The 15,577-nt window shown below is 39.0% G+C and overlaps 2 protein-coding genes across 3 annotated transcripts in view; one reads left to right on the plus strand and one right to left on the minus strand.

Annotated features, from left to right (window-relative positions):
- The window catches only part of LOC124598689 (transcription factor IIIB 90 kDa subunit), a 363,153-nt gene extending 361,336 nt beyond the window's left edge, over positions 1-1,817 (minus strand). For both annotated transcript variants that reach the window (XM_047136022.1, XM_047136030.1), the window contains exon 1: positions 1,044-1,817. In XM_047136022.1, coding sequence (XP_046991978.1) covers positions 1,044-1,257 — 214 coding nt within the window. In that variant the 5' untranslated portion in view covers positions 1,258-1,817. The remainder of the gene's footprint in view (positions 1-1,043) is intronic.
- A 78-nt stretch (positions 1,818-1,895) lies between these two features.
- The window catches only part of LOC124621510 (retinol dehydrogenase 13-like), a 66,185-nt gene continuing 52,503 nt past the window's right edge, over positions 1,896-15,577 (plus strand). The window contains exon 1 of the mRNA XM_047147146.1: positions 1,896-2,082. Within this exon, the coding sequence (XP_047003102.1) occupies positions 2,006-2,082 (77 nt within the window). The 5' untranslated portion in view covers positions 1,896-2,005. The remainder of the gene's footprint in view (positions 2,083-15,577) is intronic.

A 15,577-nucleotide genomic window follows, 5' to 3' on the forward strand; every position in this document is an offset into this window, starting at 1 on the left:
GCTCGTATTTGAAAATGACACATGCATGGGAAGGGGAGGGAGGGAGGGGGGGGGGGGGGGGGGACATACAACTGTTACCAAAAAATTAGCTAAACCACTTGTTTTATAAAATCTTAAATCTGCAAGACTGTGATTTTTTTTAAAAATGCTTGAATGTTAAATCCACTACTGTAGGTGATTTTTTTTAAAAAAAAAGGCCGCAGAACTGAGAACTGTATCTGCAAACATATCCTCCATGCCCAATAGCTCCCCTAACACATCATATGTAAAAAGTCGCAAGAATCAATCACATTGTTGGTATATTTGTCACTCCTTGCAGTGATTTTAAGATAGACCAATCATCTAAATCTAATTGCTGGGGGAAAAGGATGCCATAATATGATTCACAGAACAATTCCTAGGAAATGTAAATCAGCTATGAAGGAAGGTAGGCCCTACTTATAAACCTCTTATACAGTCCATTCTCAACCATTATACCTCCACTTGTGGGCATTAGCATACAACAGGGACACTGAAAAACATTTGTTCATGAATTTCCAAGAAACAAGTTTTAATAGAAATTCTCTGTCACAAACAAACATTTTGTATGAATGTGAAGGCAAAATTACACACATTCATGCCTGTGAAGAAGCAGAGAGGCTGTCATTCTTCACACATACCATTCAGTTGTCTACCCGCAAGGAGTATGATGGTTCTGATTAGTATGTACCCTTCACTCCACTTTTGATGCAACTCGTTCATATGTATGTAAGAGTTTGGTAGTTATGTACCGTAAAACTTGTAGGCCTACATATATTTATTGTTTTCGTATTCTGTAGGTTCAGGTAGCGAGCGACTCTCGGGAATATGGAATAAATCAAACTGCACAGAGATGAAAAATAACTTAGATGAGGATAAATGATACAATGTAAAAAAAAGATATCAACTAAAGAACATAAACTTATGAATTAGTATCTTTTTACATGCCTCACTATGTGCTGCTAATGAAAAACGATAATTTATTGGCTGTGGTATGGAGTTTTGATAAAAATAGAAATACTTACCCCCTCCAAAGTTTCTGGCTCCACCTTTTGAATCAGATGACACGAACTGTCCAATTGTCCCTCTTCCTCCTTGTGCATTATCTTCAAACTGTATTTCTGACACAATTATACTATGCTCCAGCACAGAACCACAGCTGGTGCACACAGCATCACCACGGGCTGGGTCGACATCTATGTCTGTACCACCACAATTTTTGCACTTGTTGCTCGACATACTGAATGTTGTCCGTTTTTCTGAACAACAGATAGTGTGCTCCTACTGCTTATTACCACTTCCTTGTTGGAGCGAAAAAGGCGTGTTGTGAACGAATAAATTAAAAAGAAAACACTTCAGCTCAATTTACGTCAGCTGAGAAAGTGTTGTATGATAACTGTTCATTTATTTTTCTGAACAACAACTGTGTCTGAAACGGACAGAAAGCAGTCCGCTATTCTCCTTTTACAAAGTATGGACTAAAGCAAATAGCACTCTACTGGCACTTCGTCTTTATGTATGACTATACATAAAACGCTGTGTGTGTGACAGTTAGGTTTCAAAAAAGCGTACACATTCCATCCTTTTCTAGGTAAGATACTTGTTTAAACCATATATTATCATCCCGTACAGTTGCTACCCTCCCTGATAGCATCATTGAGATTTTTTACTATAAGGAAAATTACTAGGAGGCTCTGAAACATTTTTGTAACATGTTTAATGAATTTCTTTAAGGTTATACGCTATTCACAGTTCCGCTTCCAAGCCACATACACTTTTTCACGCTCTTGGAGCACGCATAAAATTGTCAATCTTATTCGTAATATCTTTGAGTTAGCATATAGTTCCATTTTCATTGCATCTTTGCCATACCGGCAATGTATATAGTAAACAAAAGGCAATCCTGTATTGCCATGTGAGATATTTAGAGTGTGTGAAGACGAAGCCGAGTCTTACTTGAAATTAGTAGTCAGTTTTTCCCAAAGACATGGTCTGGAAGCCATCGAAGCCAATGGTGATACTGAGCGCTATAGGAACAGCAGTTGGAGGTTCACTGTTCATTAAGTAAGCTTCTTGTTTGATATTGCATGCTGAAGTCTGCACGTAACTTTTTTACAGCTGAGTGTGCATGTATGTCAGACAATTTAATATAGCTGGCCTGTAGATAGACGTCTAGCTGTCTAACTGTCTTAGGGATGAGAGTCAAAGAACGAGTACGATATCCATTATTTGAGACCCCTTTGGTTACATCGAGAGAAGTGTCAAACTCCTTGAAATTTTGGTTGTTGAGACAGGCTGATCTGCAGTGTACTTGAAGTCTAGTAGCTACTTCTCATCATGTTGGTCGGAGTTCGGGCTGTTTAATTAATTTTTAAAATGTATTTCGTTTTGTAAATCAGTCAAAAGAAAGTTGGCATACAAAAAAAGTTAGCCACCCCCCCCCCCCCCCCCCCCCCCGCGCATTTTTCATTATGTCACGTACGTAAACATTAGGCTCCACTACTGGTCGATTTGGTACCACACTCTCAGATTTTCTGCTTTCACATTTCTTAGCTTCACCAACTCACAGCCAAATTTCCACCCTCCAATCTAACCTCTAAGCCTTGGGCTTTGCTACGGATCAGTCTATCACCACAACCAAGATTTCGGGGGGGGGGGGGGGGGGGGGAGGTAGGCGGCCAAAATGTAATTTTAACCAGTTTGATAGCGTCTACATCTAAATAGGTACACTGCAAGCCATCATATGTTGTGTGGCCCTGTGTACCCCTGTACTACTACTACTACTACTACTACTAGTCATTTCCTTTCATGTTCCACTCACAAATGGAATGATGGAAAAACAGCTGCCTGCATGCCTCTGTATAAGCCCTAATTTCTCAAATCTTATCTTTGTGGTCCTCAGGGGCAGTGTATGATGGCAGCAGTAGAATCATATGGCAGTCAACTTCAAAAGCCAATTCTCTAAATTTTCTCAATAGGGTTCCTCAAAAAGAACATCACCTTCCCACCAAGGATTCCCATTTGAGTTTGCCAAACATCTGCATAACACCTACATGTTATTTGAATCTGCAGGTAACAAATCTAGCAGCTCACCTCCGAATTGTTTCGCTACCTTCCTTCACTCCAACCTGATGCAGAATCCAAACACTCGAGCAGTACTTAAGAATAGGTTACACCAGCATCCCGTAAGTGGTCTTTACAGGTGAACCAGTCTTTCCTAAAATTCTCTCAATAAACCAAACTCACCATTCGCCTTCCCTACCACAGTTCTCTCATGCTTGTTCCATTTTGCATCAATTTGCAAGACTATGTCCAGATATTTAAATGACTTAACTGTGTCAAGCAGGACACTAGTAATACTGTATCTCAACAGTACAATTTTGTTTTTCCTACTCCTTCTCATTAGATTACATGTTTCCACATTTAGAGGTAGCGGCCATTCATCACACCAACTAGAAATTTGTTGTCAGTCATCTTGTATTTTCCCCTAGTCACTCAACTTAGGCACCTTACCATACACCATGGCACCATGAGCGAACAACTGCAGATTGCTGCCTACCCTGTCCGCCAAATCATTTATGTATACAGAGAACAACAGCAGTCCAATCACACTTTCCTGGGCCACTCCTGGCTATATCCTTGTCTCTGTTGAACACTTACCATCAAGGCAAAAATCTGGGTTTTGTTACTTAAGAAGTCTTCAAGCCATTCACATATCTGTGAACTTATTCCATGTGCTCATACCTTCAGTAACAGCCTGTTGCCCTTCATCCTTAGTTTGCAGTATATCATATGAGAAAAAATGAAGCTGCCTTTCGTCTATCTCAAAAGAAATAATACCCCAAAAAATTTACATTACAGCATTGAGTAACACCAACAAAACCACAGGAATCGGAAATTTCCGTTGATCTATATAGCTCAACTACAGCTATCAGTACCAGAAGACCAACACCTACAACTCCAAAAAGTGGAACCAAAAGCCCAACAACTCAAAAACCCAATACCCCATATTCACTACACGAGTTGAAACACAACCAACCTACCACACATATACAGCACGCGAAACATCAAAATTATTGCATAATAAAACCAAAATGAAAACTACTTACCAACAAAGCCCCTGGCGCGCGCGCGCGCACACACACACACACACACACACACACACACACACACAAAAACAACACAACATGTACATGTCCTTGGTCCAAGTCACCAGAACTCTCATCAACTTCATGTTGGTGCCACAAACGTGACACCTAACATACTCAGCAATAAGACTGTACTGTATGACTGACATCATATCGTCACCAATCTCGGAACATAATAATATACTCATGAACTTCAGTGTGATATCCACACGAAACAAATAATCAAAACAAAAAAAAAAATTAGTCTTCTTTCCGCGCAACAAACAGCAAACTAATCAGACCTAACAAAAATGCCAAACACATAACAAAAGAAAAACATTAACAACTGACTCAAAAAATTCCATAACCCATGCTACCGCACCAACTACATAAACTCAAAAGCACTTTAGCACAGTGACAACTAGAACTTTTGCGAAACTTTCAAGATAATGAGTCAAAACATTCAGTGTCTCAAGAATAAAGTGTTAGAACTAGAAGTCACCATAAACAACTTTGTAGATTTCTCTTGTATTTCTCTATCAGAACTTTGGTGCAGGATCAGTGAATTAAGTCCTATAAATATAAGCAATTTTGAATTATTGCCACACTGTTTGTAAAAATGGTGGAGTATGCATATACGCTAGGGCTGGGCTGCAATATAAAGTTAGATATGAAACATACCATCTAAATATCAAGAAACATTTTGAATCGTGTACCATTGAACTAAAATATGAGGAGAAGCATAAAAAAGTAATTGTCATATCAATATACAGGTCAACATTAGGTGACAAAAACATATCTTTTTTTAAAAATTTGGAAGCAGTGCTAAACATTTTGTATAACAATGAAGTGAATTTATTACTATGTGGGGATTTTAACATAAAATGAAGAAAAAAGACAGCTTTTGAGTATCCTAAACAGCTCTCACATGAAACCACTCTTCATGGACCCCACTAGAATAGAGTCATCTTCGTCCCTATTAGAGATTATCTTTACGAATATCAAAAATGATGTTATTGGGGCACAAAATGTTAACTTTGGTCTTTCAGACCACAACACGATAGTAACATGCATAAATTCTCCTGTACCTGAGTTGGTTAAATACAAGTGGGAATATAAAAGGCACTTCTACCCAGAAAAAGTTAATATTTTTATTCAGTTGCTAGCAAAAAAAAAACTGGGAAGATGTGTACTCAAAATCAACAACTGTTCAATCATTCAATGCATTTTGTAATAATTTCATGTCCATATTTGAGATGTATTAACAAACAAACGACAAGAATTAATGTCATGCCGGGGAACAGCAGCCAGTGGATAACACCTGCTATCAGAGTATCCAGTCAAAAGCTAAAACTTTTCTCAATCAACTGAGAAAAGACAACCAAGATGAACACTTTGCAGAATATGTTAAGACATATAAGAAAATGTATGAGAAAGTAATTAAAACAGCCAAGACAATGCACAATGACTAAGTAATCATAGGAACAGCAAACAAGTAGACAGCAATATCGAATATAGTGAAAAAGGAAACAAACAAAAGTGTTAAAAAGCAAGATGGCATTGTATTAAAAGATGATCGTGGTGTGTAACTCAGAAAAGATACTCTAGCAAATTACATAAATGACTATTTCATAAACACTCAAGTGAATCTGAGTAAAAAATTTACTAGTAATAGTACTACCACAGTTCAAATAGAACAAAGTGGTAATTCAATATTGCTATGTCCCACAAATAAATTAGAAGTTCTTAAGATAATAAAAACAATGAAGAATAAAAGTACTCTGGAATTGACGAGGTACCAGGTTCAGTCCAAATTAAATGTGCTACTGTCATAGCAGAACCACTCTCACATATCATAAATATATCATTAATAGAAGGGGTGTTCCCACAAAGATTAAAAATTTCAAAAATAAAACCATTGTATAAAAAGGGTAATATATATGAAGTGGGAAACTATAGACCAGTAGCTCTGTTACCTTTATTTTAAAAAATAATAGAGACTGTCATGAAAAATATAATTACAAATTACCTCAAAAAATTCAATCTCTTGTCTGTAAAGCAACATGATTTCTGCAAAGACATGAGTACAGATACAGCAATTACCCAATTGATCAAAAACATTGTAATGGGACTTGACAGAAATAATAGTACAGTAGGAATAAACTTGGACTTATCGAAGGCATTCGATACTGTTGATCATGATATCTTTCTAGACAAACTAGCTATAGGTATACGAGGAGTGCATTAAAATGGTTTCAGTCATGTTTCCACAGTAGAAAACGGGTAGTAGAAATTACCTCAGCAAACAATAAAAACCAAAGCATCAAGATCCCAATCAGTGGTACGCACATAACTTTGTTTGCTGATGACACAAATATTGTTGTAACAGACATAAATAGGGTATTGCCAACATCTGCAACTGTGAGAGTTTTGGAATACATACAAAACTGGTTTGAACTGAACAGGTTAACCTCAAATATTTCCAAAACTAATTGTATACATTACAGGTAAACAAAGTCTCATCATGATGTGAACGTCAAAATTCACAATAAACAAATTGAAAGGGTAATTGCCACAAAATTCTTAGGTGTGCAAATTGATGAAAATTTTGACTGGAAAGCCCACATTCTCTACCTCACTAACAAGTTAAGCTCTACTTGCTTTGCATTACGCATAATTAGTACTTTGTGTAGTAGAGAGTGTAGCAGAACTGGGGTCGACAGAAGCGTCCGATCCCACGCATTGGCTTTGACCCGTGACGTAAGGGTGTTGTCGTGTGTGACGTCATGACGGCACGGAGTTTGGTTTGAGTGTGGCTGTCTCCAGTTCTGTTTTGTTTTATTTACTTTTCTGATCTGTTCGTTCTATCTCGTGAGATTTTTTTTTTTTTTTTAATTTAAAAACACTTATTACTTATTTTAATTATCTGTTTCCTCCAATTTCTGTTTTAGTTTATTAAATTTATCTTTCTGATCTGTTCGTTCTATCCCGTGAGATTTTTTTTTTTTTAAGACAATAAACACTAATCAGCTACTGAAGCATCTGTATCTTCTATGGGTTGCAGGGGTTACGACCCCTGGGGAGGTGGGTGGGTATTCATGCATGGCTGTCTTCACTTACACGTTGTAGCTACGCAAGGCGTCTAAATTTGTTTATATTTCGTTTGCCCCCCACCCAAAACACCCCATTTCCCGCACTTGTCCCGTTAGTGTCATTAGGCTTCTTGTGGAAAGTGTGTGTGTTTGTTTTTGTTTCCGCCATATTTGTGACGTCATGGGTCAAAGCAGACGGGCGGGATCGGACACTTCCGTATTTCCCAGAACTGGCTACTATTCTGCTATAACCTATGGCCTAACCCTATGGGGTCATAATAAGGCAAACATGAAAACCATATTCACCTTACAACAATGAGCTGTTAGAATAATTTCAAACAGTACAAGGCTAACACCTTCCAAACAGTTATTTCAACACTTAAATATTCTACCCTTAGCATGCCTCTATATAAAAAAAGTGTTGTTAATATAAAAATGCACACTGATAATTATAAAACCAACACAGATCTTCATTCCTACAATACAATAATGTGCACTGACATCCACATAAAAAGAGTAAACAAGGCTTTAACACAAAAACAAACCAACATTCAGGGTACTATTTTGCACAACAAACTTCCAGCTCAGCTAAACGAAATAAAAAAATTGTCTACAGTCAAGGAAGCAATATTTAAATTCTTAATGACCAACTGCTATTATAGTATAAATGAGATCTTCAGTAACCTTGTAGCTAGTAACTACATTCATTTACTATATGTTAATTGTACCATAAATCAAATGCTTGCCACAGCCTCAATGATAATTTTTCCGTAACAGGAGTGTTAAATCAATCATTTACTTGTAATATATTACATGTAAAAGGCCCCGAACAAAAAATTAAATCAATTATTTACTTGTAATGTATTTCATGTGAAAGATCCTTCTCATACTTTTATATTATTACAGTAATCGAAGTTGTATTGCCCCAAAATATTGTGATGGGTACAATGAACCATTGTATTATGTAGGAAACTGTACACCCTTATCCTATTTTTGTTAAACTTTGACAAAATCCATACAATGTACATTGTCGCTGGATGAATAAACTACTACTGCTACTAATGAACCCAATACTACATGTTAAAATCAACATGTCCACACCCACCATCTGAGGGCACCATCAAATACAACAACATGACATCTGCAAACACAACCAACTCAAAAGCTCTATGCTATAGTGATGTCACACTCCACACCACATCACCATTACGTCATGGGTTAACAATTCTCCTGTGTGAATGATTTCTTGAATGTGAAATTTAAAACTTCAGCTTTTGTTTTGCTATCTTCAACTGCCCCACCAGACTGGTCATAGAGCGAGGTGGCGCAGTGGTTAGCACACTGGCCTCCCATTCAGGAGGATGACGGTTCAATCCTGCATCTGGCCATCCTGATTTAGGTTTCTTTGATCCTTAGATCACTTCAGGCAAATGCCGGGATGGTTCCTTCGAAAGGGCATGGCCAATTTCCTTCGTCATCCTTCCCTAATCCGAGCTTGTACTCCATCTCTAATGACCTCATTGTCGATGGGACGTTAAACACTAATCTCCTCCTCCTCCTCCAGACTGGTCAACAAAGGGCTGAATGGAAGACGTAGACCTGCTTAGCGATTTTACATGGGACCAGAATTTTCTCGGGTTCTCTGATATATCTTTTGCTAAGGTGTGACAATGGTAGCTGTTGGATGCTTAATGCATAGATCTTTTCACAGATACACAAGTCTCTGCTAAAAATGCATGTTCCATTCCAAAATACTCATTGGAGAGCTGTCTGTTATGTTAAGCAGCTTTTGCTTTTCTGAATTTACATTGCAGCTTCAATTTCTATAATGGAAAATGTGTTACGTTTGCCACAAATGTAGACAGCGAGCTACGCTACAAATCTGTTAGTTACCACAACCTTTATTTCACAAGTTTTTTCCATTAATTGGTTTTACACACACACACACACACACACACACACACACACACACCTGTAATAACATTTACATATGATACGTTTGCCAAATTTAAGTGTTAGTAGTTTGAACTGAAAGAAAGATGTCTGAAGTTTTTACTCTTTGGGTAAAGTGTGGTTTTGGAACCACCTCCATCAGCACCTCGAAATCTTGATTATGGTGACAAACTGATCTGTAACACAACCCAAGAGTGAGATTAGATTGAAAGGTAACAATTTGGTTGTAAATTGGTAAAATAAATGGATGTGAAAGCCAAATGAAGGTTGTGGTAATGAATTGGCTGTTAGCACAACCTAATTTTTGTGTGTGTACTGTATTGAATAATGCAAGGGGGGTTCCAATACATAACTTTTACTGGATCCTCTGTTCACAGAGCAATGCAAGAATACTTAATTGTGAATTCTCTGTCACACTGCACAGCAGAGCTGGACACACTATAGTACTTACACTATGTACACACACATACAACCAGACTTTTCCAAGTCATTAATTGATGTGTAACCATCCATTTACAGTACATCATATACTGAGATTCATTCAGCACTTGTCTATTTTCCTTTTACACGGTCATGTGCACGCTACTATATTTGAAACAGCAGAAAAACTCTGGCAATAATATGTTTGCGTAAAAAGGTATTTCTTTAGTATGAGATCTATCTCATTTTGTGTGTTTCTTTTATTGCAGTATTATTAGGTAACATGTAATGTTTGATACCTGGCATCATCAAAATGGTGGATGTAAATAATTAGTCTAAATCCAAATTGACAACATTCGCATCACTTATACAACCATAACAAAACACACAATCGCAGCAATTTCATTGTCAGAAATGTATTTGAAGTAATTTAAAAACCAACTTGTAACTAGCAGTACACTCGTGGGAATATGGGGCTCTGGATAGGTACAGACCAGGCAAAAGACAACCTTCTCTCCTACAGATATGAATCAAAATCAAAATGTTAAACAAAATAACATTAACTTAATATTAACCTCCTCAAAAAAACACCCCATAATTGGTAGTTTTCTTCAGTTACTTGTTTGGCTATACTGAGCACCACAATGCCAACTAATAGAAAATTCATGATGGAAAGTAACAATATTATGGAAAGCGTAGTTGCCACTCATTATATAGTGGAGATACTAAGTCGCAGATAGGCACAGTGGAAAGACTGTCACAAAATGAGCTTTCAGCCAACAAAGCCTTTGTCGAGAAAAGACCACACACACACACACACACACACACACACACACACACACACACACAGCATCTCCGATATATGGTCAGTAGCAACTATCCTTTTCATAATATTGTTACAATGCCAATTAACAGTGATATAGCCATATCTGTGAGGGATGAAACGTAAATGCTGGTATTGAACTGTTCTTGGATACTCATCTAGGTGGCATCGTGCATATGGTGCAGTATTTGAGTAAAATGGGGTGTTGCCATAATCGTGCTGTCCTGATGATTGCTTGTCCTCTGCCGGGCACTTTCTTATACAGAATGAGTCAGAAGGAAAGATATATGCATTGAGAGATGATAATATTAGTGATTCTGTACAAAAAAAATGTCATATGAACGTATATCCAGTTCTTCACAGTTTGCACGGAAATTAATGAAAACATTGGGGAACAAGACAAATGCAGGTGATAGTAAATGCAAAATTGTGATCTAATGATTTATATTAATTGTGTACATTTCCTCACAAAAGATGTTCAAAAAGTCCATTAACTGCAATGCATTTTGCAGCTCATGTAGACAACTGTTGTGTTGCTGGTCTGAGCTTATTCATATGGTCCTTTACTTGAGCACACACCTGTAAAATGGGGTCTAGAAGTTCTTCCTTTTTGTGCACTCTGTGCTCGTGGAATTCACTTTTAAACTCCACCTAACAATCCAATGACCAGGATACTTTCCAGTGAGGTGCTGTGTCACTGGCCATACAGAATGTGTAGGTGCTCTGTCATGCTGAAAGTACGTATGACATCATATTGCCAAAGGAATATCCTTCAAGTATTCTAGTAATGCGTTTTGAAGGACATCAAGATACTGTACTCTGTTAAGACGGTTACCTAAAACAGCTGTATTCGTGAGCTGTTCATCAGTAATTTTGCAGTAAAGGCAACACTACGTAGCCTAATGTCACTTTGGTCACATACATATGTGAGTGCTAGCGTGCAACTGACACCTTGATTTTCAAACAGCTGTATGTCAGATATGGTGAAGGAAAGGACTGTGATATTCTAAAGTTTTTTGTTCAGAATCACAAATAATATCACCGCTTAAAGAATGTACCATTCCTCCTGACTCATCCTTTATGGCCCCTCCCCTCCCCCTTGCTGAAGTGGCGGGGAATGTACACTGACAGGAACTGAGCAACAATCCTCAGTCTGTGTGCCACTGCCAATGACCTCATGTTGTTACTGGAGGCATTTCTATGTGGTGAGGTTCCAGCTGTTCAGGTTGCGAGAGGTGAATGGCTCTTCCCATATACTTACTGCTGGTGAATCTTCCTGCTTGTATAGGTGTGGTCCATGAAACTTTCTCGTTCCTGATGTTTCATTCAGAGCTGCACTTCACATCTTTGGGTATGTTCCTTGTTCTGCTGAGTCTTGCAGATTTGGCAAACCTGGAGCATCTCCAAAGACATTTAGTGCAGCTCCAGACGAAATGTCAGGAACAATAAAGTTTCATGGACCATGACCGTACAGCTGGGAAGATTGACCAGCTGCTAAGAGATTACTCATGGAAGTCTTCCCATATTGCCATTGTACTTTGAGCACACTCAAGGCTTGGTCCCAAGCCTTACTTATTTGGAAACTGTTGTCTTTATTCATTAATTCTTCATGTAATCAGATCTCTGCATATTATTTTAAAACACAGTCCGAGAATTTGTTGGCCTGTTTTAACAACTTAATGCTATTTGGAGATACAGTGCTCTGCGACAGCTAACTTTGTCCGTTTTTCTTTATCTGTGTGATGTCTTTGGTCCACGTGTCTTTCCTCCATGGTCTAGATTGTATGACCTGTGTACAGTTTCCCCACATGTGCACGAGACATGTTAGACTCATGGTTTTAGGAGTCCTAGGTCATCTTGAAAGATCTAAAAAAAACTTTCTTTTTGTGCAGCAGGTGAAATATGCATATAATGTTAGATTTTTGTAATATTCTCCCAATTTTTGCTATTACATAATGGTATAAACACTGCTGTAGCACTTTATCTTTTTGCTCTGTGCTTTGTGGCTTGGTTTTTTTCTGTTTTATGACATGCTCAGTCTGGCATAATTGGAAACATTATTTTGGAAAATTGTTTGTAAGTGCTGCAACTCTCCTGCTAAACTTTCTTGATCGTAAATTTCATGAGCACTGTGCACTAGTGTATTGGGGACACCTCTCATTGTGAAGGTGTATGATGACTGGAGGCATGCAAGTATGTTTATGGTAGGTACTGTGTCCTGGTGTGCCATGCTGTCTGCACTTGAGTAATACATCCAGAAATGGAAGTTATTTGTTTTCTTTTATCTCTATCATGAATATGATTTTCTGATGCAGTAAAATCTGATGATTCAGTAATTCTTATAGATTCTGTTGTCCATGTGACCAATTTATGAAAGTTTCATCCACATACCTGTATTTGCAGAAACATGGTTGATTATGGGCTACTGAATCAAAGGCTTCTTGTTGAAGTGCCTCAATAAACATTTTGGCTTCCATTGGTGTTTGGATCCCTTTTTGCCATTCTGTCCAAGTGTTCATTGCATGTCACTAACACACCACTTGGAACAGTGAGAATATAATGTCAGGTGTGTGTTTCACCTGCCAGCCAAGGTGAAAACCTTGCTGAGGTCTGCTAAGCACAACCAAGGACACAGTAAACTGGGAGTCAACTACATCTGATGTGCCATTGCAGAAAAATGTACACAGGCCAGACGATCCGGACCGATTAGGAAAACTGTGCTGAGCACAGGTGTCACTCAGATAATGAAAAACCGACAAAGTCAGTTGTTGCAGAGTACTGGATCTCCAAAGGCCACAGTGTGAATTACGATGGACCATGTTGTTAAAACAGTCCAACAGATTCCAGCTAAGTAAGGTATGGAACCCAGCCTTGTGCATGCTCAAAACAAAGGCAGTAAGTGGGAAGACCCATTCACCCAGTACTAACTAAAGAGCAAGGACATCACCGCACGTAAGTGCCTCCCCTCCAGCTACAACATGAGCTCGGTGGTGATCACCCTCAGACTGAGGACTGTGGCTGGGATCCTGCCTACACAGTCCCACCAACCAGCTTGGCAGTGGAGCCCTGCCCTATCACTGCAGGCCTGTGATCAACAACATGTGGGAGGTAGGGGTATATAAGATGGGGCCTGGCAGAAGACAATCAGTCATCAGTACTGCCTGAAGATGGCAACAAAAGAGGAAAGGCCGCTGGACCTGATGGTATACCAGTTCGATTTTACACATAGTATGTGAAGGAACTTGCGCCCCCCCCCCCCCCCCCCCCTTTCTTGCAGCGGTGTACTGTAGGTCTCTAGAAGAGCGTAGCATTTCAAAGGATTGGAAAAGGGCACAGGTCATCCCTGTTTTCAAGAAGGGACGCCGAACAGATGTGCAGGACTATAGACCTAGACCTCCCCAAAGGGGGAAGGCACAAATGCTGGCCATGATAAATTCACTCAGTATTGGTAATAGAAATGATCTCCATAATAGCCACAAGCCATGAATCAGTATACAAAATGTAGCAAACTATTTGCAATGTACAATTTGTATTATTATTTGCACCTAACCAATGAAGTTAAAATGAAATTCGCAATAGCAGTCAAACACAAAACAATGATGTCTTTAAAGTTACAAGCTAGTTACAGTGTTGGACTGAATTACAATCTACACTTAACCCGTGTAACTAAAATGAGTTCCTTAATACTCAAACATAAGAAAACAATTTTCACATTTGTGGTCCCCTTCTGTGTTTGACCTCCATTTTCCAAATTTTTCTTTAGTGTGGACCGACTGGGGAAGAATACAATAAATAGTACCTACTGCATGCAGTGCTATAAAGCATCTGTGTTCAATACCTGCTTAGGTTCTTACTTGTTCTTCAAAGCGAATGCCGTAGCCAGTCTGATTTGAAGGGATTGTTATGTACTCTTTTCATTGAGCCGCCTCACAGCACAGGAGTCACATTGCTGATGCCTGAGCTGCTAGTTCCCCACACATGTTAAGGAGTAGATGCCTTTCTTCCAAGGTCATCAGGAGTCCCGGCAATGGACATTGTGCCAGATGGCCATTGCTGCAGCTGGGTGGTTCCTGTGGGGAGAGCCATTGATTGGACTAGGTGGCATCAGGACGGACATTTCACACATTAAACATATTAAATTACACCAGAACAATGATCATTCTGATTGAAACTTCAGTATGGACAATTACAACCCTGCTGCTTTTCCTACTGCCTCTATCCCATGGGAAAGGGGACAACTCAGATGTCTAGGCCTAGGAGCAAAATTATTTATTCCATCCTTAATATGTACTCCAACTGATCAGGAAACTTCTACTGCGACAAAGCCACTATTTTTTGTGGAGTGTAATGAAGATAAATTTGGAGAAGTTAGTAATTAGGAAAAATGTGCAATAGACTGCTGTTGATCAAAGTCTGTTCTGCTGCACAATCTACAGCTCTTACAGCATGTGAATCTGGCTGACGTATCAGTTGCCCCACACAAGACTTTGAATATGGTCCAAGGAATCAGGAAATGTCCTGCCGGGAAAAGCTAGTTGTGGTGTACAGGTGTAAAATTTTCTGGCAGATTAAAATTGGACAAGGACTCAAACCCAGGACCTTTGCCTTTGATGGCAAGTGCTGTATCGACTGAGCTATCCGAGCACAACTCATGAACTGCTATCACAGCTTTATTTCTGCCAATACCTCATCTCCTACCTTCCAAGCTTCAGAAAGTTCTTCTGGTATACCTTTTGACACTAGCATTCCTGGAAGAAAGGATACTGCAGAGACGTGACTTACCCACAGCCTGAGGGATTGTTTCCAGAATGAATTTTTATTCTGCATCAGTATGTGCACTAATTTGAAACTTCATGACTGATTAAAACTCTGTGCCAGACTGGGATTCGAACCTTGGATTGCTGTTCTTCCAGGAATACTAATCCTGTAAGTTTCGCAGAAGAGCTTCTTTGATGTTTGGAAGCTAGAAGAAGAGGTACTGGAGGAAGTAAAGATGTGAGGATTGGTAGTGAGTCGTGCTTGGATAGCTTAGTCGGTAGAGCACGTGCCCGCGAAAGGCAAAAGTGCCAGGGTCGAATCCCTCTGGCACATAGTTTTGATCTGCCATGTAGTTTCAAATCAGTGCACACTCATTGCAGAGCGAA

The sequence above is a fragment of the Schistocerca americana genome, chromosome 1 (genome assembly GCF_021461395.2).
Source record: "Schistocerca americana isolate TAMUIC-IGC-003095 chromosome 1, iqSchAmer2.1, whole genome shotgun sequence".
Lineage (NCBI taxonomy): Eukaryota > Metazoa > Arthropoda > Insecta > Orthoptera > Acrididae > Schistocerca > Schistocerca americana.